The sequence below is a fragment of the Aquarana catesbeiana genome, linkage group LG13 (genome assembly GCF_042186555.1).
Source record: "Aquarana catesbeiana isolate 2022-GZ linkage group LG13, ASM4218655v1, whole genome shotgun sequence".
Lineage (NCBI taxonomy): Eukaryota > Metazoa > Chordata > Amphibia > Anura > Ranidae > Aquarana > Aquarana catesbeiana.
Window position 1 is genome coordinate 64,145,561 of NC_133336.1, and position 26,344 is coordinate 64,171,904.

The 26,344-nt window shown below is 41.0% G+C and overlaps 1 protein-coding gene across 2 annotated transcripts in view; it reads right to left on the reverse strand.

Moving 5' to 3' along the window:
- Nucleotides 1–26,344, reverse strand: part of MNAT1 (MNAT1 component of CDK activating kinase) — a 265,871-nt gene that overhangs the window by 186,131 nt on the left and 53,396 nt on the right. For both annotated transcript variants that reach the window (XM_073610513.1, XM_073610514.1), the window contains exons 2-3: nt 14,488–14,640; nt 3,717–3,790 (exon numbers count right to left, since the gene is read on the reverse strand). In XM_073610513.1, coding sequence (XP_073466614.1) covers nt 3,717–3,790; nt 14,488–14,640 — 227 coding nt within the window. The remainder of the gene's footprint in view (nt 1–3,716; nt 3,791–14,487; nt 14,641–26,344) is intronic.

Sequence of the window (26,344 nt, forward strand, 5' to 3'; positions counted from 1 at the left end):
GTTTTAGCAAAGCCTGTGAGCTATAATAAGAGTGTATATTTTTATAGATAGTCGAGATATCGAGAGCTTTTGGTTCCATTTGAAGGGCCAGAAGTTTGTTTTTTCTTCGGTAGGTAAACCAATCAAGCAAGCTAAGTTAATTTGATTGACTGTTTTCAGCCTTCCAGGTTCTTGCTGAGGTAGCCATATTAACTTTAAAACTCACACATGGAAGCAGACCAGGCAACTAAGGATGCTGCATTACAGCCCCGGACAGTTGATGGGTCTGTGCAACTCACAAATTCCACCCTAGTTCTGGCCCAGTATAACTGGGATTAACAATTCAACTTTAAGGACCCCAGAACGAGAAGAACAAGTTGTCCACAGGGGGCAACTTCTTATGAAATAGGACTTTGGAAAAGGTGATACTTGATGTCTGCCAGCCTCTCTTTTCCCTCCAGCTTGACACACGGACCGTGTCATCAGTCACAAGCAGTTATGGCTACCTCAGTAAATGAGCATGGGATAGAGCCAGGGTTCTCCACAGTTGTTTTTATAACATACTACTGCTTGTTTTACCTGTTACTAAAGGTGTTAGCAAAAGCTAAATATCCCTTCCAGAGATTACAAAAAGATATATCCAGATGCCCAAGTTAGGATCTTACGAGTATGCATTTTGTCTGTATGGACATCTTTTCTGGATGTCTAGTGGCAAATGCTACTGCAAAGGCCACAGTAAAAAGTGTTATCAGAAGTAGTTTGTAAGTACAGAGTGCAGAATCTACAGAGAGTAACAGAGGGAATCATTTTTATAGGAGAGTCCTTACTAGAAGTTTTGAGGTTTTATTTTTACACTCCCTACTGTCTACAATGTAGCGGACAGTAGAGTAAGAAACTAGAAAGCTTTTGCCTGAATGTTTTCTTAAATTTTATCAAGCCCCTAGGGGGATGTTGGACACTCTTCTCCCTATGCGATTTTGTTTGGGAGTGTGTTACTCACTTGCTTATATTTTGTCTCAGCAGCTGAAGCCCTCCATTCGAATCTCACAGAGAACGTTGCTGATCTTTTAAGGTTTTTGACAAACTCATTTATGTATTTTCTCCCTAATTCCAGATCCTAAAAGTTTGGGAGGATCTAAAACTAAAGCCAGGTGACTTGTGGATTGTTAAGAGACATTTATATATAAGGAAATGTTTGGAGACTCAATACAGCATCTATTTCATGTACAAGTTATGCAAAACTTGAAGGAAAAGTCACCTGGATCCACACCAGACACTGCAAAAATGACTTAATTAAAGAAATCTCTGTGTTTGATTTGTTTCCCTCTTGCGATCAGTGTAGGGTACTTTTTGGCTCATTTAATTTAATTGTAAGGGATGGATATATATATATATATATTTGAAAAGTAGTTTAGCCATGTTGAAATCATATTTGTCTTTTGTACGTCTGCCATTTTATGTAGAATTGTCTGTGTTTACATATGCTAAGTCAGCATGCCAACAATTAAGCTAGAAGGCCATTCTGGCCACAGGAGTGTACAGCCAGTACACTGTAAATATCATATCAATGATTTGTTTTTCACAATGAAAAGTATTTTGTAATGAAAAAGCTGCTCAGCAATTATTTTCTCCACAATGGAGTTTTTGCCTCTTTGGCCAGGACTACCTCCACCTAAGCGTGTGGAGGTTCCAAGTTAAAGGTGATAGCAGGTATGGTTAGTGATCAAAATATTGATCAAAAGAGAGGAGACTGTAATGGAATTTTGCAAGTTCTGTATAGAATTGTTTTCTATTTTGTATGTATTGCACACTGCTCTCACAACACTAATAATGTTCAGTACATGTTTGCATTCTTTCGAGTCCTGATTAGAATTAGCCTGCCTATGCAACGCCCCTTGTTACCATAAACGCACAATTGTAATATTAACGTGATACCTACATAATCATGTGTATAAAAACCTTCAATTGCGTCATAAGGCAGAACAGTTATTTGGAAAGATGCTGAGCGTATCTTTTGTGTCTGTTCCCTACTGCAGTAGTTATTATTAATTTGATTAATTTGGAACCACTAATCAATATGAGGATAGGAATTGCCTATCAAAATGTCCGACTCAATACCGAACATATCAAGCCTTAAAATTGCTTGTGCCCTTGAAAGCTTGAAAAAAAAAAAAAAATGTACGGTATGCAAAATTAACCATAGTCGACACTTTAAAAGACTTTATAGGTTATCAGTTGAGAGTTAACCATGAATTATGGTTCAAGAGTTATTGCTCTCAATCCGACGCTCACAGCCATACCTCACATGCGGTGAATTTTAATTTTGACATACGTGTGAGGCTTTAATGCGTTTTTTCATTCAATTGTGTATACGGGTGATTTCAATTTTCTAATTATTTTTATTATATTATATGTACTTTAACTCTTTTTCATGTGTTTTCAATTTTATTGATATTACAATGGAGCCAACAATGGATGTTGCACCACTTCCTTAAACGAAATCTCTCTAAAACTGAGCTAATAATATCCCCCCCCCCGCCCGTGCCCACCTCCCTGACTTTTCCATCAAAATCAACAATGCAACCATCAGTCCCTCACCTCATGCCAGGGTACTATGTGTAATCCTAGACTCTGACTTGTCATATCAGCCTCAAGTCCAATCGTTGTCAGAAGTTTGTAGAATTCACCTCCATAACATCTATAAAATTCGCCCCTTTTTAACAAATGAAACCATCAAGCTCCTCATTCACTCCCTTGGTAACTCTCGCCTTGACTAATCTTTTACCACTTCCATCAGCTCATTCCCCACAGTTACAACCATTTGTACCACCTGCCCCACCCTATAAGATTGTAAGCTCTTCTGAGCAGGACCCTCTTAATCATCTTGTATTTTATTGCATTATAACTGTATTGTCTCCCTTTTATATTGTAAAGAGCTGCGTAAACTGTTGGTGCTATATAAATCCTGTATTATAATAATAATAACAAGCCCTCTATGCTATAGCATGAACTAGTGACAGGTCATCTTTATGGAGACATAAGGGGTCTCCCTCTCCCCTGCAAGCAATCAAGCACATATTGTGCTTGATTAGCTGCTTCCCTGGCTACAGTAGCTGGGAAATGACAGCCCTAAAACCAGAAGTGACATAATACATGTCACTACCCGAACAGATGTACCCCCAAGCTCCTCCTGCCCCTCACATTGTAGCATGTTACCACAGTCCCAGATTCCCAAGAAAAATGAGAGAACCTGGAAACCACCTCCATCTGATCGCTGGCTGAAAAAGAATAATACTAAGCTCGGGGCTGCAGCAGATGCAAATATCAGGACATTTATAAGCATACGTTGGCAGACAAGGGGTTAAGGAACAACTGCAATAAAAAAAAATGTTCTCATTTGTCTACATTTTGGTTTTAATGGTTATACAAAAGGGTTGGCCTATAAAACTGGGGTAGGGATGTAGATATCAAGCTCTCTGTAAGCAGTGAGATTTAGATATTTCATGGCATGGCTTTGGAGGACCATTACATTTTATGACTTAACCCAGCTCCATTCACCACATATTTCTAAGGAAAGCTCAAGAAATAAATGAGTTACGTCAGTGCTGTTGTCACCAGTCCAAACCCAACAGAGGGTTTAGCCTCTTTCTGTTCACCCAAAATGGACAAGCTGGTTTTAGGTGACATTTAGTAAAAGCTAGTAGAAATATATTTTTATTCTACAACACCACACCTACCTATTTCTTCAATTTCTTCCAAAAAATCGTTGTATTCTCTCAGAGATGGAAATTCTTCTTCACGCTTATTAAATCTAACAAGAAAGAGAAATTTAAGCATAATTCAATAATTCAGCAACATCCGTGCTAGCTAATGGACGTCTGATCGATATAAATTTGTTTTATTATATTTTCTCAACGTGAGGTGTTACTACCTAGTGCTATTTGTCAGATGAAAGGAAAAACACTACAGGATGCATTACAGCCCTTCTTTTCTTAGATCATTCCAACCTTACCGTAAAATCCTGAGAAGACCTGGGTTTTCACACACAGGTATAATAGAAGTATTTACAGTCTAGTACGTTACATGAACCTGGATAATCTTTCACATATTTATGTGTATTTCACCCTCTGGCAGATTTATACACGTAGAGGTAAATTTAGAATACTGCATGAAAGTGACTGAACTTGGAGATCGATGTGGCCCCTTCATGGCCTGAAACTCAATAGCTTTTATAGACATACATTCTCTTGGTCCTCAATCACACACGTATCTGACAGAAGTCTCCCAGAGATATCCAATACTCTCTTTCATCTTTTCAGTGCTGCCACAAAACTGAAAGGTAGCATCTGATTGGATGTGAAAGCAAACTTGTGCTTCGTCCAGTCAAGGCAAAGCAACAAGATTGCTTTATAGCTGAACTCCAGGTTAAGAAAAAAAATTACCCTTGTAGTGGGGCCTGCTCTGCACTGCAAAGGTTAAATGTTCTTTTTATTTAGGGGTAGAGAAATAAGCAGCTGCATTCACCCTATTACTCACTACCGCAAAATTCCTCCATGTTGAATGACCACTTCCCAGAAGTTGCTTTCCTTTGCAGGTTGCATGCATTCCAACATCAGGTACAATGGAGCAGTCCTGCGATGTGTGCAAGGACCTGCCCACACATCCCAGAGAGCAGAGAAGAGTGTTAGCTGCCAGGGGAGCGAGGAATAAAGTAACCATAGCTGCCTATTCCTTTATCTCTAGCTACAACTATCATTTAACCCTTGCAGTGAAGGGGGCCCCAATGCACCCAATGCAAGGGTTGTAGTTTTTGTTTAAGACAAGATTAAGCAAACAACCTGTGCCATAAAAAAGGTTCATCCTGCACCAGATTTTTGAACCTTGAATATTATGGTCAACGTAAATAAGAGTTTTCTGGCTCTTAAAAGTGCACCAGTAGTCTTGGAGGAGGTTGCATGCGTAAAATAATGTAAAGCCTCACTCCAAGCACGATTTTTAAAAAACATGTAGGTCATTTTTTTTTTACCTTTTTAGCCGGTGTCCTTGAAATTTTGTAAAATTAAACAAAGTAATCATTTAGAGCTCTTCTCTTGCCCCATTTGCTGTCATGGGGAAGAGAAACCTGTGCCTGCTGGGTGTACAGTCAGGTGACCAGTCGCCTATGTCCACCTGTATATTTTTATTTTTTTCCCATTCATTTTTATTTTTCCAATATGCAACATTTCAATAAAAAAAAACAACAAAATCCATTTCCATAAATACATACTTCTAAATTTCACTCCCCTCCCCTACACCTTCCCCATTTCTCGGTTTAAATTAATATAGTACAGTCACAAAGACTTTTTATAGGTTTCTAAATTCTGGTACCAGTCCTGGAATAACAATCCATGCTTTCCATATCTTCTCAAATTTAGTTTTGCCTCCCCTTCAATAAGTAAATTTTTCCCCTATTATTGTGTTATTGACCATTCTCAGTCAGTCAATATGTAACAGGGGATGGCCTGGGCTTTATCCACTTCCAAGTAATCCCCTAGCTAGCCTGATATAGGAATCTCAGGACTGCGATTCGTGTAGACGCTGATCCCACATTTTGTTCCATATACCCCAATATACACAGTATTGGGTCCCTCCGTAGCGCTAATTCAAATACTGAATTTTACTCAACACCCCTTCCCAGTATCTGTGTAGCTTGGGGCACCTACAGAGCACATGGATCAAATCCCCAGTTGCGGCCCTACACCTGGGCAGGATGCATCTGGACGTCCCCCAAACCGAAATAACCTTTTTGGTGTGCAATCTGCTCCATGGATAATAGAGTTGTGCGAGTTTCTGAGCTTCTGAAAGGGACAACAAATCTATTGAGGTTACTATACCATCCCATTGGGTATCTGTTAACTCACCCACATCTTCCTCCCATTTTACCTTTCTAGAGACCTGAAAATCCTTTTCCAATACTTTTAAGTGTATATTTTGGTACGGTTTCAAAGTCAACCCTTTTAGGGAAGTGGCATCTACCGGCATTCTCAGCAAGGGGGCTCTACTCCATTCTAATGTCCTTTCTTTAAATTGTGTTGTCAATGCGTGTCTTAACTGTAAGTACTGGAAAAAATTCTTAATCAAAAACCCCAAATTCCTCTTTTAGCTCCTGAAATGTTTTCAGCTCCTCGGCTACATATAATTGCGATATAGTCTTACCACTCCCCTCTGTTTCCAGTTATTAAAGTTCTCCAGCCCCTCTAACTCAGGTAGATTATTTTTATCCCAAATAGGTCGCATATTCTGTAAATCCTAAGTATTGAAATATTAACCGTGCTGTATTCCAACTTTTCAACAACAGTTTTACTGAAAGGCATTGACTCTCCTTTCCCAGTGAATTTGCTTCTAGTGCTTCAATCAAGGATGTATGTGGGGTACAGGACAGTAGCGCTCGTGAGCTACAGCTAGTAGTATCATTGCCTACCTACCATCCCCCCACCCCCCTCCACCTGTTGTAGCAGTGTTCTCAGGCGAATTCTGGCTTGTCCTTTCCTCCACATCAGATCTCTAAAGAAGCCCTCTAATTTCCTAAACCACACGCCGAGAATCCATATTGGTGAGTTCTGTAGAACATATACAAATTGAGGCAGCCACACTATTTTAATCAAGCTACAGCGGCCCACTACTGACAAGGGGAGACAACTCCACTTACATTTTCCCTTACTTTTACCAAGGGCTCTAAATTTTTTTGGATATACAGCTTAGGGTTTAACTCTATATTTATTCCCAAGTATTTCAAACTTTCTACTATCTGCAGATATCTAACACTCTCAGGCAGCTCTCGTTTCAGTTCATCAATCGGGAGAACAACAGATTTCTCCCAGTTGATGGAGAGCCCAGGGAACATGCCAAATCTTTTTATAATATTGATCGCTGTAATTAGCAAATAATTTGCATCTCCTAGAAACAAAAAGGATATCATCCGCATATAGCGAAATCTTTTCCTTATCCACCCCTCGCCTAAAGCCTTACACTTCCTGCTGTTCTAATGGCTATGGCCAGAGGTACCACCGCCAGGGAAAAAAGCAGGGGCAACAAAGGGCACCCCTGCTTTGTGCCCCAGGAGAGCGAGAGACATTAGGAGGACCTTTCATCAATCTTTACTTTTGTCCTTGGGTTCAGTATATAACAAATTTCACCGATGTTATAAAGACAGGACCAATATTAAAAGGCTGACAGCGCCGACCATAAATAATGCCACTCAACGCTGTCAAATGCTTTGACAGCATCGAGGAACAGTATAACTCCTGATTCCATCTCCTCTACTGGTATTTGTGAATTTAAAAATAGTCTCCTTATGTTCAACGATGTTGATCGAACAGGAATAAATCCACGCTGATCAGGATGGACTATAGCATGGATTATTTTACTTAACCTACTGGCTAAAATTTTTGCCAGTAGTTTAATGTCTGCACAAAGCAGAGGGATTGGTCTATAAGATGTGGGTTGGAGAGGGTCTTTCCCTTCTTTCGGTATTATGATTGTCACTTCTGTCATAGATACTGGTAGTTTTTCCTTTTCCATTGCCTCATTTAAAACCTGTAATAACTCTGGTAGCATTATCTCCCCATATTCCCTATAGATTAAATTTGGTAATCCATCTGGCCCTGGTGTTTTATAGTTAGTTGAATCCAGTGCCACCTCCTGTAGTTCATCAATAGTAATGGGCAAATCCAACAATGTGCTATCCTCTTCTGAGAGGTGTGGGATGGCTAAACCCTGTTAAAATTCTCCCATTTCTCTACCTCTCCAACCTTAGACTTTTTTAGGTCCACATATATTTGGACACAGGCACAATTTACATACTTTTGGCTCTGTATGCCACCAGAATAAACTTAAAATGAAACAAACAATCCAAATGAATTTGAAATGCAGACTTTCAGCTTTAATTCAAGGAGTTGAACATAAATATCAAGCACACATTTTAGGAACTGCAACCATTTTTATACACTGTCTTTTCAGGGGCTCCAATTTAATTGACAAATTAATATAATCATAAATAAAATGGTTATTTTTAATATTTTGATGACAGTCCTTTACTGCCAATGACTGCCTGAAGTCAGGAATCCATGGACATTACCAAGGACTGGGTTTCCTCCTTTCTGATGCTTTGCAAGGCTCTAACTGCAGCTGTCCTCAGTTATTCTTTGTTTGTGGGTCTTTCTGCCTTTAGTTTTGCCTTCAGTAAGTGAAATGCATGGTCAATTGGGTTGAGATCAGGTGATTGACTTGGCCATTGCAGAATATTCCACTTCTTTTGCTTCAAAAGCTCCTGGGTTGGTTTTGCAGTGTGTTTTGGATCATTGTCCATCCGTACTGTGAAGCGCCGTCCAATCAACTTTGCTGCATTCAGCTGAAACTGGGTTGACAGAATATCTCTAAACACTGTAGAATTCATCTGGCTGCTTCTGTCACATCATCAATAAACACCAATGACCCAGTGCCACTGAAAGAAATGCATGCCCATGCCATCACACTGCCTCTACCATGTGTTACAGATGACCTTGTGTGCTTTGCATCATGAGCTGTTCCAAGCCCTCTGCACACTTGTTTCTTCCAGTCATTCTGCTACAGATTAATCTTCGTTTCATCCATTTCAATGCTTTTTCAGAACTGGTCTGGCTTTTTTAGATATTTTTTTTAGCAAAGTCTAATCTGGCTTTTCTATTCTTCAGGCTTATGAATGATTTGAACCCTGTGGTGAACCCTCTGTATTTGCTCTTGTGAAGTCTTCTCTTGATTGTAGACTTTGACAATGATACGCCCACCTCCTAGAGAGTATCTTTCACTTGTCTAGATGTTGTGAATGGGTTTTTCTTTACCATAGGGCGGATCCTGCTATCCTTCACCACTGTTGTCTTCCGTGGACGTCCAGGCCTTTTTATGTTGCTAAGCTTACTAGTGCGTACTTCTTTCCTCAGAATGTACCAAACTGTTGATTTGGCCACTCCTGACGTTGCTGCTATCGTTCTGATGGATTTGTTTCATTTTTGAAGCCTTACAATGGCCTGTTTCACTTGCATGGAAAGTTCCAGCTCCTTTGAATGCATGATGTAGGTTCACAGCAATATATTCCAAATGCAAATACCACACTTAGAATCAACTCCAGACCCTTTGCCTGCTTAATTGATGAAGAAATAATGAAGGGGTAGTCCACGTCTGGCCATGAAACCGCTTTTGATTTAATTGTCCAACTAATTTTGGTCCCTTGAAAAAGGGGGGGTGGCTATTCTTAAGAGCTTTAATTCCTAAACCCTTCCTTCAATTTGGATGTACATACCCTCAAATTAAAGCTGAGAGTGTGCAATTTCAGCTAATATACATTATATAACTATAGCTTGAATATGTTTTGGTAAAATACCTGAAAAAAACTAATTGTGCCTGTGTCCAAATATATATGGACCTAACTGTATATATGTCTGAATAATACTCTTTAAAGACATTTACTATTTCCGACGAACACATGGTATCCCTTCCAGCATGAATATTAATGGACATTGAAGCAGTTGTAATAGTGTTTTGAGACTTTGCCAGAAGGGCCAGTATGTGTCCAGTGTTTCCTCCCCCCCCACCCAGCATAGTGGGCCTGCTTCAGAAAGGACCTTTTATTCTTAGCTTTTTTAAAAGATAACGTTCAATATATCTGTTGTGCTTCAGCCCATTTAGCTAGGTTATCTAATGATTTATCTTCTACATATACTTTTTCTATTTCGGTCACTTTCCTCATTGTGTTCATCTCCCAGTCCTTAGTAGATTTTTTCCCTCTTAGAGATTTGCTGAATTAGGAATCCTCTTAGATAAGGTTTAAGGGTATCCCAAAACTATATCCTGTGTTGCTGTTGTTCTATTATGCCCTAGAAGTATGTCTATCATATGGGGTAATCAGCTGTAACCAAAACGGATTTACTCTCCATTCTCCCCCATCCCACCGTTTTCCCGGTCTTATTGTCAAAACTAGATGGGAGTGGTCCAAAAATCCTCTAGCCTCATATTTAATGTCTGTTACCATTGTAGCAAGGGTATCGTTGTCTATTGCCATATCTATTTTAGAAAGTGAGGAATATGTACCGAAGTGGCATGAAAACATCTAAGCTGTTAGATGGTGTTCACGCCAAATATCTCTCAGCCCTGTAACCGTATCTGTTTTTTTCCTTTCCCTTTCTTATCCATTTTTTCCTCCCCTCCTCTCTCCCTATTTTGCCTCTTGGATCCATTTTTCCAAGAAGTCCCTCATATTGTTTCCTCCACTCCTCTCTGGTAGACCTACTATTCGGATATTATTTCTCCTCAACTGATTTTCTAGATCTTCCAGTCTATCATTCTGTCTTTCAACTGTCCCCTTTAAAAGTTCAATCTCCTGCTTCATAGGTGTTAATACATCTTCGACTCCACTTACTCTGCCCTCCAGTTCCATAGTGCGTTCGCCACTTTTTTGTAGGTCATGAATCACAAGTGACATTTCTTCTTTAATACCCTTCAGTTGGTCTGTCATTTCTGACAAGGCAAATTTACACCCACTGCCAACAATACTTCTCTCAAGGAGGGTTCCTCTGCCAATGAAACTTCCAGGGCAGAAAGATCATGTGGGCCCACTATGGGTGGGGTGCAGGGTGCTGACACTATTTTATAGGTCTACTATGTGGACTTGATACCTTTAGAGCTAAAGAGGGTGGTGAGGGTAATTTTAGTTGGTGTCCCTTCCCAGTGTTTGAGATGGATTATGGGCAAATTTCTCCAGTTTGGCTGCTGCTTTCCTTAGCTGCTTGTTGAGATTGTAAGCTAGTGCAAATTGATCTAGCTGTAAGCCGGCCAGCGAGGAATTCTAAATACACTAAACCATTTTTTATTGTTGAAAGTGCAACTTTTCTTATTCAATAAAGTCTACTAAAGGATTTTTACACTATGTGGAGCGTTTTTGTTCCTGTGATGACTCCATGCAGATGATACGGAGATGACATTTACAGCCTTAGCCTTTGTCTTTTTGAAGGAACATCTTTCAGTAATACCCTGGCTGGGTTGTTTGGCCACAGGCTCAGCTGACCCCTCTTTGACAAGAGGGTCCAATGAAGTCAGTAAGCCTGCACTCTTTATTTAGGTGGTGGTGTCACGGCTTGAATGCTACAATGGTGGTGTTACAGCAGATTAAATATCCATTTTCTTGGCAATTATATAAGTGATCTGTAAAATCTTTTAGCAATTCGCTAGAACGTTTATAAAATAATTACATTACAAAATAACGTGTTTATCCTGAAGAACAGCTTAAAGCTTCTCTGATCTACTAACTGTGCTGACATGCAATTTTCACTAAAGGTCATTTCTGCTTATGCATCTTTTTATCTAATCCCCCCTAAAATTGCCAAGGTCAGTAAAAAGTTTACCTAAAAAGGACTGTCACTAGGCTAAAAGAACTTTGGGCAGCCTATGCAAGAAGATGAATAATGCCTGCCCAGCAAGTGTGGGGTCCAATTTACACTTTTTTGCAGAGATACAGCCGACACTTAATGCCAACACTTCCAAGTGTTTTGGATGCCAGGTCTCTCACTGGACAGAGCATCTGGGCCACCCCAGCACCAGAGGCAACTGTATCTCGACGAAAGTGAAAAATTTGCCGTCCACCAGAAAGGTATCATTTATCTTCTTTCACCCACTGGGTACATTCAGGGCTTTTTTTCTGGCGGAATGCACCGGAACGCCGTTCCGCCAACTATGCCAGGCATTCCTCCTAATCCTAACTGTATAGCCTGCACCCTGCCTCCTGCGTAGGGATAAAACAAAACTGCCGTATCAGTATAGTCCCACCCGGCTCCTCCTCCACCGCTTATGCTGCGCACTGCCCCGAGGGATCGAACGGAGCTTGTGAGAGCGGAAGGCGGAGTGATCTGTACTCTGCGGCTCTGCCCCACCCCTCAGTGCTGTGGGTTGGTGCCGTGTGTCGGATGATGGATCGTGGATAGTGGTAGGTTACGGTAGCCCGTCAGGCGGTCTTCCTCCCCCTCCTCCCCACTAGCCCCAGGTCTGTGTGGTGTATAAAAAATTGCTGCTGAATGGGGCTGTGCTGTGGTGAACTTGGCTGGGTGGTCTGTGGGCTGGGCAGTCCCTTTCCTGGGCACTCTTTCCTGGGCAGTCCCTTTGCTGGGCAGTCCCTTTGCTGGACACTCTTTGCTGGGCAATCTTTTCGCTGGATTAATCTGGGCAGTCTCTTTGCTGGGCAGTCTTTTTGCTGGTGATCTTTTGGCTGGATTAATCTGGGTGGTCTCTTTGCTAGACTGGGCAGTCTCTTTGCTAGACTAAGCTGGGTGGTCTTTTTGCTGACAGTCTCTTTGCTGCACTAAGCTAGGTGGTCTCTGTTGGGGTGTCTCTTTGCTGGACTAAGCTGGGTGGCCTGTTAGCTGGTGGTCTCTTTGCTGGACTAAGCTGGGCGGTCTTTTTGTTTGCTTATGGTCTCTTTGCTGGGCGGTCTCTTTGCTGGACTAAGCTGGGTGACTTTTTTGCTGGCGGTCTTTGCTGGACTAAGCTGGGTGGTCTCTTTACTGGGAATGTCTCTCTGCTGCACATTTGAGAATGTCTCTTTGCTCAATATATGGGGGTGCATGCTTTGGTCCACGTGAGTCGCAGGCCTAAGCTGGGCGGTCTCTTTGCTGGACTAAGCTGGGCGGGCTTTTTGCTAGGCTATCGGTTTCTTTGCTCGACTACGCTGGAAGGTCTTTTTGCTAGGCTGGCTGTCTCTTTGCTGGACCAAGCTGGGCAGTCTTTTTGCTAGCAGTCTCTTTGCTGGACTAAGCTGGGTGGTCTTTTTGCTGGCGGTATCTTCGCTGGGCTGGATGGTCTCTTTGCTGGGTAGTCTCTTTGCTGGACTAAACTGGGTGGTCTTTTTGCTGGTGGTCTCTTTGCTGGACTAAGCTGGGTGGTCTCTTTGCTAGACTGGGTGGTCTCTTTGCTGGGTGGTCTCTTTGCTGGACTGTGGCTGTCTCTAATGCCCTGGGAATGTCTCCCTGCTGCACATTTGGGAATGTCTCTCTGCTGCACATTACTTGTATAGCCCCCCAAATTTTACTTGCATCCCTGTTCTCTAAAGGGGCAGTTCTAGGGGGCGGTCCTAGGGGGTGGGTAGGGCATGACCAGGGGAGGGGGGGTGGGTTCCACCACCTTTTCTCTGAGAAAAAAAGCCCTGGGTACATGAATATCTTCAGCACTTATAGATCCCATCTGCTGCTCATTAATACAAAACTGAGAGAAAAAGGAGACATTGAGGGTAAGAAGAAGGAGTGAGGAAATTTAAAATGGAACCCTTGTTGATAAAGGTTTCCTCCTGAAATGTCTTAAGAATCCGATATGTCTGGAAGTGTCAAATTCCGCTTCTGCGGTTCCTGTTGCCAGGTGTACATCACTACAGGACACAGTAGTCGGAGGATCAATTTGTGCTCTTTTTGAGAACAGCAAACATCCCATTGGGATCATAGACAACAGTTAAAGCATTTATAAATTATAGACACATTGTTTTTTTGTTTTTTTACATTAAAATAATAAACATGTTATACTTACCTGGAAAAGTATATACAAGGTACGCATGGCTCCAAAGCAACCCACATAAAGATCCACAATTGCTGGAACTACCTAGGAGCCAGCCCAGTCCGCAGCCACAATGTGTGAAGATGAAGGATGCAGACAGTCTGGCTGTTCCAGAACGATGTTTTTCTGTCTTTTTATATGGTATTCCTCAATAAGGAAGTTGTTTTTCTACTTTCATCTTCATATTACACTTACCTGGTCCCGAACCTTCTCTTCTGGGGTCCCCCGCCACCGCTGTTGGCTCCTCCTCTTCTGTGTTTGCCACCATAGCAAGCCGCTTGCTATAGAGGCAGACGTGCGGGCTGCATCTATAGACATACACAGTGCAGCTCAAACCCACTCCCACCTCACAGCATTTGATTGACAGCAGCAGGAGCCAATAGATGCTGCCTCAGTCCCTGCAAGTAGAGGGGAGAGAAGACATGCACCTGGGCACAGCGCTGGATTGAGTGAGGACTGAGGTAAGTATTTAGAGAGGTGGGGGAGCATAGCATGTTGTAATGCTAACGAATGCATTAGAGTAAAAAAATTTTTACCTTTAGAACCACTTAAATTTGGAGCCCAGAGCAGAAAATTCTGAGCAGAGTAGGTCCAGCCTAATGGCAGCATAAACAATACAACCGAGCACAGACATGGTAGTTTGCACCACTGGGCAACTTTCCATTAGTGCAGCAATAAAAAGCTCCATGTATAACTGCAACTCCCAGAACAGTCTATCTGCTGTCCACCACTGGTGTCACCCTAAATATAGGTGATGACTGAAAGGCTATATTTAGCAAGCGACAGCAAAGTGTCTAGGCATGTACTATTGCTATGTAGAACAGGATCATGTTAGATACAGTAACATCCTAAAAATATTATTTCTACCAGGTCCATGAAGGTAATAAGCAAAAAGATACTCACATTTTTATGATCTTTTTGCGGATCTCCACTTCTTTATCAATTGTGGGGTCTTCAAAGAGCTGCACTCTAAAGTTACTTTTCCGGAGGGGAGTGTTGCATTCCTGGCAAGTACCAGAACCTCGAACAAAAAGTAACTCGACACAACTTTCACACCTAGAACAAAAAATGAACAATGAGAAAAGCATAATATTGAACAATGCAAAGAAATAGTATCTTTGTTAAAGCACACATTAATGCAGTTCTGTACTCATTATTACAGATTAAATGTATTATTTTAAATGCAAGCAGTAAAACTACTTCAGTCTGAGTTTGTACCAGCCTCTTGGGACTGACTGGGAGAGATAAGCAGTACATGAAACCATTCAGCAAAGCTACAGTATGCATGTGCCAACAAAGAAAATGCTGATATATGTAGAGAAGTGATCCCCAATCCTCGGCCCAGGGGCCAGATGTGGCCCTTTTCTTACCTCTATCTGGCCCTTGGGGCACTATTCCATTAACTGACAGCAATGATGGGATTCCATGTACGGATACCATTGATGGCACCTATTCTTCCCATTATTACCAACAATGGTGCCCTCTTTCTTCTAATAAACATAATGATTGGACATTGTTTATGCCCACTGATGTCGGGGCATTGTTTAATCCCACTGGCCACATTCCACCCCATCTCCTCCTCCCCACCCAAGCCTGAAGGGCAGTAAACTGGCCCTTTGCTTAGAAAGTTTGGAGACCCCTGATGTAGAGAGCAGAGTGCCAGAAAGATCAGCTCATCAGTCTGCTGTTTTTTCTTGCAATTTAGAATCGCAGGATAGGGAAGAGCTAAGGACCTGCAAGTGTTACATAACGGCAGCAGAGAAAAATTAGGCCACCTACCCAGCCAGACATGGCTCTGCTGTGTGGTGGAGTGGTGTGAATTTCAGAAATGGATAGACAGAAATACCAGTAGTCTGCATGTAAAACTGCTCCCACATATTTGTTGTATATGTATACAGCAGTTTGCCCAGAGTTATTTCAATAAATGGTATTGCGGTAATGCACAAGTCTGGCACACCCTCTCTGTGTGTTTTGTTGTAGCTAACATAAGGATTTCCCCTATCTGAAGAGGGCAGCATCATCTCCAGATCAGATGGAGCATCTGATCTGGAGACTAACAAAAGATTTCTCTCTTTTTTTAATTTGTGCCAATGACTTTCATGCACGTTTACGATTAGCGATGCTATCAGAGATGCTGCAACTTTTAATGTGCATTGTGAGAAAGCTTACAGTGTGCAAAAAAATTAAGAGTAATTAAAATACAGGAGAACAGCCTGTAAAAATGTGCAAGACTAAAGGTAAGTCTGGAGTTCAGATTAGAGAGCCTTAAAAAAAAAAAAAAAAAAAAAAAAATGTGCGCTTATCTACTTCCCCATCGGGCCGATTCTTGCAATTCTCACTCCTACATGAAAAAATTATCATTTTTGAGGGGCAGGAGGCGGAGCCTAGCGGAGCAGACATGCATTGTTAGAGCTCCACACTGCTGAGGAGAGAAGAGAAGGACAAAGCAGAGCCTGCAGGCTCAAAAGGTATCCATTTGAACCTTTTTGCCCCAGGGAACAAACTGTGAAAGTTTGGGCAGGAAATATGGTACTGGGAGGAAACCATGGCAGAAATAAAAATCACCTCACAAAGAGCTCACAGGCACTCACTGCAGCTGAAGCAGCTCCAGTCACCTCACAATATACAGCATCAGGGCGCTCTCACAGACAGAAAATGTCACAGCAAGACTCTCCATTTGAGTCAGATACAGAACAAATCCTCTCACAAACTTCTCCACAAGCCTCCTCAGTATCCCCAGTAATATTATTACAATTTGAAAAGATGCTTCATAAGGCTTTAAAACAAACCTCAGACCAAATAACAAAAAGCCTAACCAAAGAAATAAGAGAGCTGGGAAACCGCACCGCAGCCTTAGAAATAAAAATGGATGAAATTGAAATTACAACCCAAGAAAATATAACAGAATTGGAACAATTAAAAGAAGAGAATTTAATACTTCAAACTAAGCTCGAAGATTACGAAAATAGAGCCAGACGTTCAAACTTGCGCATAAGGGGAATACCTGAAACTGTGACAGACCTGCAATCTACTATTACTGCTCTATTACAAGAACTAAAGCCAGATATCCCTATTGAACGTTTAGAACTGGACAGAGTACACAGAGCCCTCACAGCCAAAAAGAAAGATGGACCCCCACGTGATATAATCACAAAATTTCATTATTACAGAACGAAAGAACAAATACTAATTGCTGCAAGAGAAAAAAAGGAACTTAATTTTCAAGGACACAATTATCAAATTTTTGCTGACCTATCCCAACTTACTATAACTAAAAGACGATCCATGAAACCCCAACTAATGGAACTGCAACGCCACAACATTATGTATCAATGGGGCTTCCCCTTTTCAGTCAGATTTAACTACCAAGGTACAATTTACAGAAGCAGATCAGCAGATGAACTACAACAAACCCTCTTAAAATTAAATCTGACAGAACCCACAAGCAGCAACACTCCCACACGCAGAAGAATGGCATCATCTTCACCTTCAGGCAGCACCCAGAAAATTTCAGAACAAAATGGGAATCATCATTCTCACAAAAGAGGCCGTTATGCAACATCATCCATGGACCAAGAAGATTCAATGGACTGACATCCTAATTCCTGATATCTCTTCATTTATTATACTAAGAGATGGTTCTCTATAAAAAACCTGTATTTATAACTGAATGTAACTGCATTCTGATAGTCACACACTGTGTGGGATCATGTTACATTCCAGTTATATTTCTTATTACTTCTGATTCATATAGCCTTAGAATATATAAGTGAAATAAGGAAATTCTTGTTCAGTTATATATTATCAGGTAATAACAATAGATTTATTACTTTTTAAGGACAAATATGTTCAATAATCCAGAAGTAATGGAAGCTTTTTCTTTCTTTTCTTAAAACAAATATATTATTACCTAATTAGTTCCTAGAATTATGTTTTTGTTTATTCTAATCTGAAGCAATACAACCTCAATTTTATGAGTTAACATATCTAAACAGTTACATATGAATAAAATATGTAATTGTTTACTCTAAAAGGGTTAAAATCCCAAAATAATTCAAACTATCTTCATCAATACCAAAGTTATTAACAGTACCTTTCTAACTGAATTATTTAGCCTAGGGCAAAACTAACCATATACAACCACCCTGGAATAAATAATTTCAACAAAAACTATATTCTGCACTCCAATTAATGAAACATCATTTTGATGTCTTTTGACATAGCACTTCTCTCCTGTAAGCGGAAGATCCGTGTACCCCCATTAGCCCTCCTCATTCTCCCAACCATATTATGTGGGAGTGTGACGAAGGCACTTATTCCCCTGAGAGAGATATTTATTCTCTTTCACGGGTAAATTGTGATTACTTGCAAAAAATAATTTATACAATGTATCATCTAATGTCATATGTTTTTTGTTTACTCTTTACTCCAGAATTCACTGGTTTCTTTTCTATCTATTCATCTCTTCAGTCCACACAGGTTGATCTGCGCAGTCAGCTCTGCATAACAAAAAGTAAGTCAAAACTATTTGATCTATTGCCATGGCACCACTGAATATACTTTCCCTATATGTTCAGGGAATAAATGTCCCTCAAAAAAGGACCAAAGCCTTCCGTACTTTCCATAACAAGAAGGCTCACATAGTATGCCTCCAAGAAACACACTTCACCAAAGATTCTACTCCAAAATATATTTCTCCTTTTTATCAACAAATTTACACGGCTTCTGCCTGTACCAAGCAAAGGGGAACTCTAATTGCATTTCACCGATCCACACCATTCACTTTATCATCAGAAATTAAAGACCCAGAAGGTAGATACCTGATACTCATGGGTTATATAATGGATACAGCAATCACGGTGATTTCCTACTACGCTCCTAACAAACAACCTACACCATTCCTCTCACATATATTACAAGTGATTAATACACACAAAATAGGAACAGTGATAATGTGTGGGGATTCGAACCAGGTCCTCCTCCCATTTCTAGATAAATCACCTTTTACACCATCCAAAATAACCTCTAGATTACCTTTTTCTCAACTTCTTTCCTTTTTTTTTTTATTTTTATTTTTTTTTTTTTTTTACCCATGCCCCTAATGTTCCAAGAACCTATTTTTAGCGTTTTCAAAGACATCTAACAGAAGTGAAAAGTAAAAAAAAGGAGCGTAAGTTAGTGGGTGCAAAACTTGCCAACTCTGTGGTTATGTTAACCTGAAAAGGGAAAAGGAAGAGAGAGTGGGGAGGGGCAAAGAGCCCCCACATCCCGGGACCTCTCCCCCCCCACTCTACACCTCCCAATTGCAAATACAAATCATGTGTACCAGTATACATTACTTTTATAAATCCTCCCCACCTAGCTATGTGTATCTTGCGTGCACTCTGTTGCCCAACCCCATATCTCACTGCTAACCCCCCTCCCCCCCCCCCTTCCACTTTATTCATTCCCCACCTCCCCTCCCTTGTTCGTGACCCCCCCTTGTGCCTAATTAGGCTAGCCCTAGGGGCTGCACTTGTGACCTTTTTATTCCTCCCTCCCAACCATACTAAGGATAACGCCCCTCTCATGTGAAAAAAAAGTGCATTGTAACTTACTACCACACTCTTACCCCCCACCCCCCCTCCCATAGCCCACTTCCAAACCTTCAAAACAACACTTAAAACATTCATAACTAGTGCAATCACATTGTTAGTCCGTGCTGCCATCTGTCACGCCCCCCCCCCCTTCCCCGTGTCGTCTACCAATTGCTGTGAAAAAAACAACAAGTGAAAGAAAAAAAAAAAGAGAAAAAAAAAAAAAAAAAAAGAGAAAAGAACAAAACAAAAAAAAAAGAAAAAATAAATTTTCCTCTTTTCCTTTCCAAGTTTAACTAGCCTTATTTGATCCCTAGCTCTGCAAGTCCGTTTTGTTATCTTCCAGCCATTTAGTTGCCCCTGTTGTTGTGTCGAAAAAATGGGTAGTCCCTAAAGCAGTGATGCGAAGCCGTGCAGGATACAGCAGGGCATATTCTATTCTGTAATTACGTAGATTACGTTTGATGTCCCTAAATTCAGCCCTTCGTTTCTGAAGATCTGGGGAGTAGTCGGGAAAAAATAAAATCTTGGCTCCATTATGAGAAATATCTCCCAGCTCTCTGGCCCTGCGCATCAAGGTTACCTTATCTCTGTAGTTGAGGAGCTTCATAATTATCGGTCTGGGATATCCCCCTGGTGGTGGGGCCCTAGTTGGCACTCTGTGGGCTCTTTCAACAGCAAAAAGGTGAGAAAAGGTTTCCGTTCCAAATATACCCTTAAGCCACTTCTCCAAAAACTCCTCGGGGTGAGGACCCTCACACCGCTCCGGTAGGCCTACCACCCTTACATTGTTTCTGCGGGACCTGTTTTCAATTTCCTCCATTTTTGCTTTATGTAGATCCATCTGCGTCTTTAATGCCTTAAGCTCCCGCTTTAGTGGGGTTAGGTCGTCCTCAACCTGACTCACTCTCTCCTCCAATGTTGTTGTTCTGGCAGTAGTCCTTTGTAATTCTTGGCTTACTATGATTAACTCATCCTTTAACCCTATCAGCTGGTCGCACAAGTCGCTTAGGGAGGCTTTACAGGAATTAACAGCGCATAGGACATCTTTTAGTGTGGGTTCATCTTCTACTGGTGCGTTTTGCGTAGTAGCATTATTGGTTGCTAATCCCGCGGGCTCACCCGCTGAACTTTTGCTGCTTGCCGTTTTAATTGTATGCGTTACCGCTAGTCCTTTTCCTAGGCTCCTCCTGTCCCCTGATCCTCCCGCTTGTGGTCTATCCTGCTGCTGCTGTGAGCTTTTAGATGGAGATACGGTAGAGAGGTGCGCAAATTTTTCTAATTTAGCCGCTGCTGCAGCTGCTGCCTGATGCCCCTTCTCTTTTGAGGTGCGGGTCATTTGGGAGCTAGTATTCTCCTGCTGTTGCAGCTCCTCTCCTTTTTTCCTTGTCATGACTTCGTTGTATGAGCCAAGGGGATATATGGGGGGTATATGAGGGATTTTAACTACACGTGGAGCGGTACTCTGCCGTTTATTCTTTCTTTTCCTTTTTCCCCTCTCCTTCTTTCTATATTCTCTCCCCCTCTCCCCCTCCTCTCCTCACCTCCCCCCCTCCTCCTCTCTCCTCCTTCAGTATCGTCTTTGGCCCAGCAGTGTCCCTCTAGCTGCTATTAGGATAATTGACCAGCCTGGGATTAGAAAGTGACACAGGAAAAAAAAAAAAAAAAAAAAAACACTTTATGATGTAGTGATAGATTAGGGTCTGTCTTAATAGTACAGCCCTCCACCAGTTGCCAGGAGATATATTCTCTCAAAATAAGTCGCTGAAGGTCTATATGACAAGCTACCCAGGCCTTCACCCCCCCCCCCCCCCCCGTCCACGGGGGTTACCCAGTTCCGGGAAAGAGGGGAAAGATAGTCCACTTTAAATGAGCACAATAATTGTTACCTTAGTGCTGCCAGCCGACTGGGCAGCACATTGGCTTTCCTTTCAGTAGCTTCCCACATTGACAGCGCACGCTGTCCCAGCCGCCTCCTCCCGCTGGTGCCGAGGACGTTGCCCGGGCAACCCCTCGAGCAGAGAGCCCGACCCTCTCCTCCCGCTCCAAGGGCTCGGGTCGCGTGCTCTCCCGGGCGGCTACGCTGTAACTCCGGCGTCAGACTCCAGTGCAGGGGAAGCAGACTAGGGACAGGAGACAGGAGAGCCAGGCAGACGTTCAGACGCCAGGTGCTGCAGGGGGAAGGATCACACGCAGGCAGTTCCGATCAACGGCTGGTTCAGGCAGACAGACACGGAGGCATCAGGCTGGGGGGAGTTCACACACACCTCCTCTCACTCCAGCATCCGGTCACGCCCCGGTGGGATGGTTTTTCAACTTCTTTCCAAATACAATCTGGTAGATTCATGGAGAGAAAGTAACCCAATGAAAAAGAAATTCACTTATTTCTCGCACCCTCATCAAACCTTCACCAGAATAGATCATATTTTTCTAACAATAGGAATGATACCAGAAATTATTGCATCAGATATAATTCCGATTCCGTGGTCTGACCATAATGCAGTATACACTACTATAGCCTCAGCCATACCAAAAGCGCATGACCCAACGTGGTACTTACCGGACATAATGCTCAAACACCCACTACATCAGATGGCCATTGAACAAGCTTTAAAGGAATACATATCAATTAATAATACAACAGACATCTCCCCAATAACACTGTGGGAAGCTCATAAGCCTGTCTTGCGTGGTACAATACAAAGACAAATGGCACTATTTAAACGGGAACGCAAAAATCTAGCAAAAAAACTAGAACTCAATTTTAATGCAGCCTACATATCATTTCAAGATAATCCATCTCAGAGTACAAAATCTCATCTGGAAAAATCTAGATTGGAATACGATCTATTTCTCACTGAGTCAGTTGATAAATCCCTCAAACGCTCCAAACACAATTTCTACATGAATACAAACCAGGTACATATTTGGCTCGGGCATTAAATTCAACTAACAAATCTTTCAAACCAATACGTTTGAAATTATCAAAAAATGTTTACACTTGTAATCCAGTTAAAATAGTCCATAAATTTCACTCACATCTCGCAACTTTATACAAGACTAACAATGAATTTAATCCTACAGAGGCTGAATCCTTCTTCTCAAAAATAACCTTACCTGAGTTATCTCAGAATCAAAAAAGCAGTTTGGATGAGCCTATAACTATAGATGAAGTTGCTAACGCCATAAAAGACCTAAAACTTAACAAAAGACCAGGCCCAGACGGCTACTCGGCTTTATACTATAAAACATTCTCAGAAATACTCTCTCCCATTCTCACTGAAACTTTTAACAAACTTCTAGATGGACATTCTTTTCGGCAAGAAACACTAATGGCAATTGTTTGTATGATCCCAAAACCCCTTTCTGATGATACTTCCTGTGTGAATTATCGGCCTCTCTGTTAAACCTCGATATTAAATTATTAGCAAAAATAATAGCAAAACGCCTCAATAGCATTATAGGAAAATTAATACATAGAGATCAAGTAGGCTTCATGCCAAATAGACAGGCAGGCGATAATATACGCAGGGCAGTGTTATTGGCACATATTGCTAAAAAACGGAAAATCCCTTTATGTTTTCTATCTCTCGATATTAAGAGGGCATTTGACACAGTATCCTGGCAATATATGCAATATTCATTACAAAAATGGGGTTTTGGACCCCACTTTTTAACATGGATCAAAGCATTATATAATAAACCCAAAGCCTATATAAAATATGCTGGATACAAATCTGAAGCCTTTAATATCGAAAGAGGTACCCGACAGGGTTGCCCATTATCTCCCTTATTATTTGCCCTTATACTCGAACCCATGGCCCAATACATCAGAACAAACAAAACTATAACTGGCATTGAAGTAGGAGGTATTACACACAAATTATGTATATTTGCAGACGATATATTACTTTTTCTATCATCACCACAGGTCTCTGGTCCTAACTTAATACCAGCTCTTGATGGATTTGCAGCCCTATCCGGCCTTATGATTAATCCTAAGAAATGCCTAGTGCTTAATATTTCACTCACAAACATGGAATTGATCCCGGCTAGGGCTGCACTCCCATTCACATGGGCAGAAAAATCAATCCCATATCTTGGAATTCATTTAACAGCATCTCATTCTGACTTATTCTCAACCAATTATCCTCCTGTATTAAGACAGATCACAAATCTAATAAAACAATGGTCGCAACTTCCTTTATCCTGGATAGGGAAGATTAATGCAATCAAAATGACTATTCTACCCAAATTGCTTTATCTATTCAGAGTCCTCCCTATTCCAATTCCTTCCTATTTTTTGAGAATAGTACAAAAAAGAGCAACTTCGTTTATATGGGGCTCTTCTAAACCACGTATACCTATACACACACTACATCTTCCCAAAAATAAAGGAGGCCTGGGATACCCTAATTTTACTAACTACTACAGAGCAGCACATTTGGCCAGTCTGTCCAAATACCATGCAAAACAGGAAATCCCATTATGGGTATTTATAGAGGCTTCAGAAAATGACCCTCTATTAATATCAAATTTATTATGGCTTGATCCTAAAGACCGCTTTAAAATTCATAATCCCATAACTAAACACTTCTTATCTCTCTGGGATAAACTAAAAACCAAATATCAGTTACAATCTCCACACAATCCTCTCCTTTCTTTTATCAGAAATCCGGCCTTTTATCCGGCATGGATCTACCCAAATTCTTTTAAAGCTTGGACAACATCAGGCATTCAGACACTAAATGACTTCATAGCATCTAAATCATTCCTTTCATTCCCATCGCTTAGAGAAAAATATGATCTACCAAACTCTGAGATATTTAGATATCTCCAAATCAAAAATTTCTATACACCATTCCTAAAGGGGGATACACCATTATCCCAATTATCCATTTTTGAATCAATCTGTACAAAAAATCCATTTGCTAAAGGTACAATTTCATCACTTTATAATCAATTATATGGAGTAGCAAATCTTAATAGACCCTCTTACGTTCAGAGGTGGGAGGAGGACCTGGGACGAACTTTAGAAGACACGGACTGGTCTAACATATGGCTCACATCGAAGTCATCCTCACCCAACATCTTAGCACTGGAGACAAATTATAAAGTCCTAACTCGCTGGTACCTTGTACCCGCCAGAGTGGCAAAATATTCACCTAATACCTCAGCTCTTTGTTTTCGAGGATGCCCAGAAATAGGCACATATTTACACATATGGTGGACGTGCCCAGTAATCCAAACCTTCTGGAAGGAAGTCTTCGTGATTGCATCTAAAATATTTAAAAAAATAATACAACCAGATCCATATTTAACTTTACTTAATCTAAAACCAGAATGGTTAACACTCTCTCAATTCAAACTTATGATCCAACTAATAACGGCTGCAAAACAAACAGTGGCCAAGGCATGGAAATCTCCTACATTGGTACTAGCAGAAACAATTCACAGAATGAATAATACAATGTCCCATGCTAAGATGGTAGCCATCGATCAAAATCAAATTCCAAAATTTGAAAAACTTTGGCATCCTTGGATAAAACAACAGTTCCTGTCAAACTTCAATGACTCTGTCCTGTTGCCATGGTAACAGATTAAATGACTTACAGAGACACCCATTCTAAGGCTTCAAAGAGAACTAAAAAGAATAATAAACTGACGAGCGGGACAACCTTGTGGACCATACCTCTACCTTTCAACCCTTTTTCTTCTTTCTCTTTCCTTTTCTCCACCTTACGATTAAAGCTCATTATCAGAATTTATTTGACCTATATACACTCTACTTGTAAACAATATGTATAGTAGGTATAAATCATTTAAATACCTACAAAAGTAACTAAGGAAATTATATATATCTTTAATTTAGGTTTACGTGAACCCAATGTTTAATATTTGAAATTTCATGATATTTACCTATATAAACCCTACTGTAAAACAATGAGCTTACTTTATAGATCCTTGTAAACTTACTTTATGTATCTTTATAACATTGTATACTTAATAAACTTCTTTTGACAAGGAAAAAATTATCATTTTTTTGCTAGAAAATAACCCCGATACATTATATATAATTTTAAGCAGAGGCCTTAGAGAATAAAATGATGTTGAAATTTCTTATGTCAAACGGTATTTTATACACTTTAATGAATCTTAATGCAAACAAATGCAATATATAACCCAATTTTTTGGTAAGATGTAAAAGATGATGTTACACTGAGTAAAAGATAACTAACATGCCACGCTTTACAACTGCGCACGCTCGTGGAATGGTACCAAACTACGGAACCTAGAAATCTCCATAGGGGAGCTTTATAAAAATTTTTACAGGTTACCAGTTTAGAGTTACAGGGGACGCACTAACTAGAATTGCTGCTCTCGCTATAACGTTCGCAGCGATTCCTCACATGTGTGGTGCGAACACCGTTTGCATATGCAGGCGTGACCTACGTATGCATTCACTTCTGTGGGCGAGAACAAGGGGGCGGGGAGCTTTAAAAATTATTATACAGTATATTAGAATAACTAAATTATTTATTTTATTTACACTGGAGTCATTTATACTCACTATTTGCCCCAATGACAACTGTCATCATGACCCAAAGTAGTGAGAAAATCCAAAAATGTAGGCTATTACAAGAACATTTTTTTTTTTCTTTGAAAATAATATGTTATACTTACCTGCTCTGTGCAGTGGTTTTGCACAGAGCAGCCCGGATCCTCCTCTTTTCGGGCCCCCCCTGCTGCAGAGTGCCCCCACAGCAAGCAGCTTGCTATGGGGGCACTGGAGCCGAGCTGCAGCTGTGTGTGTCCGTTCAGGCACGGAGCCGCGTTTTGGCCCCGCCCCCTCTCTCTCCTTATTGATTTACTTTGATTGACAGCAGTGGAAGCCAATGGTGCTGCGCTGCTGTCTCAGCCAATCAAGATGGAGAGTCCAAAACAGCCGAGGCACTCGTGGACATCGTTGAAACGAGATGGGCTCAGGTAAGTATTGGGGGGGGGGCTGCTGCACATGGAAGGCTTATCTTAATCTATAGCATGCATTAAGATAAAAAACCTTCTGCCTTTACAACCACTTTAATCTTTCAATGGGGATGTCTGTCCCAGTGACATCAGTCTAAGAAAAGACTTCCCTCACTTCTGAGAAATTTGATTCCCCTTCCTTTGTGTCTGCAGGACAG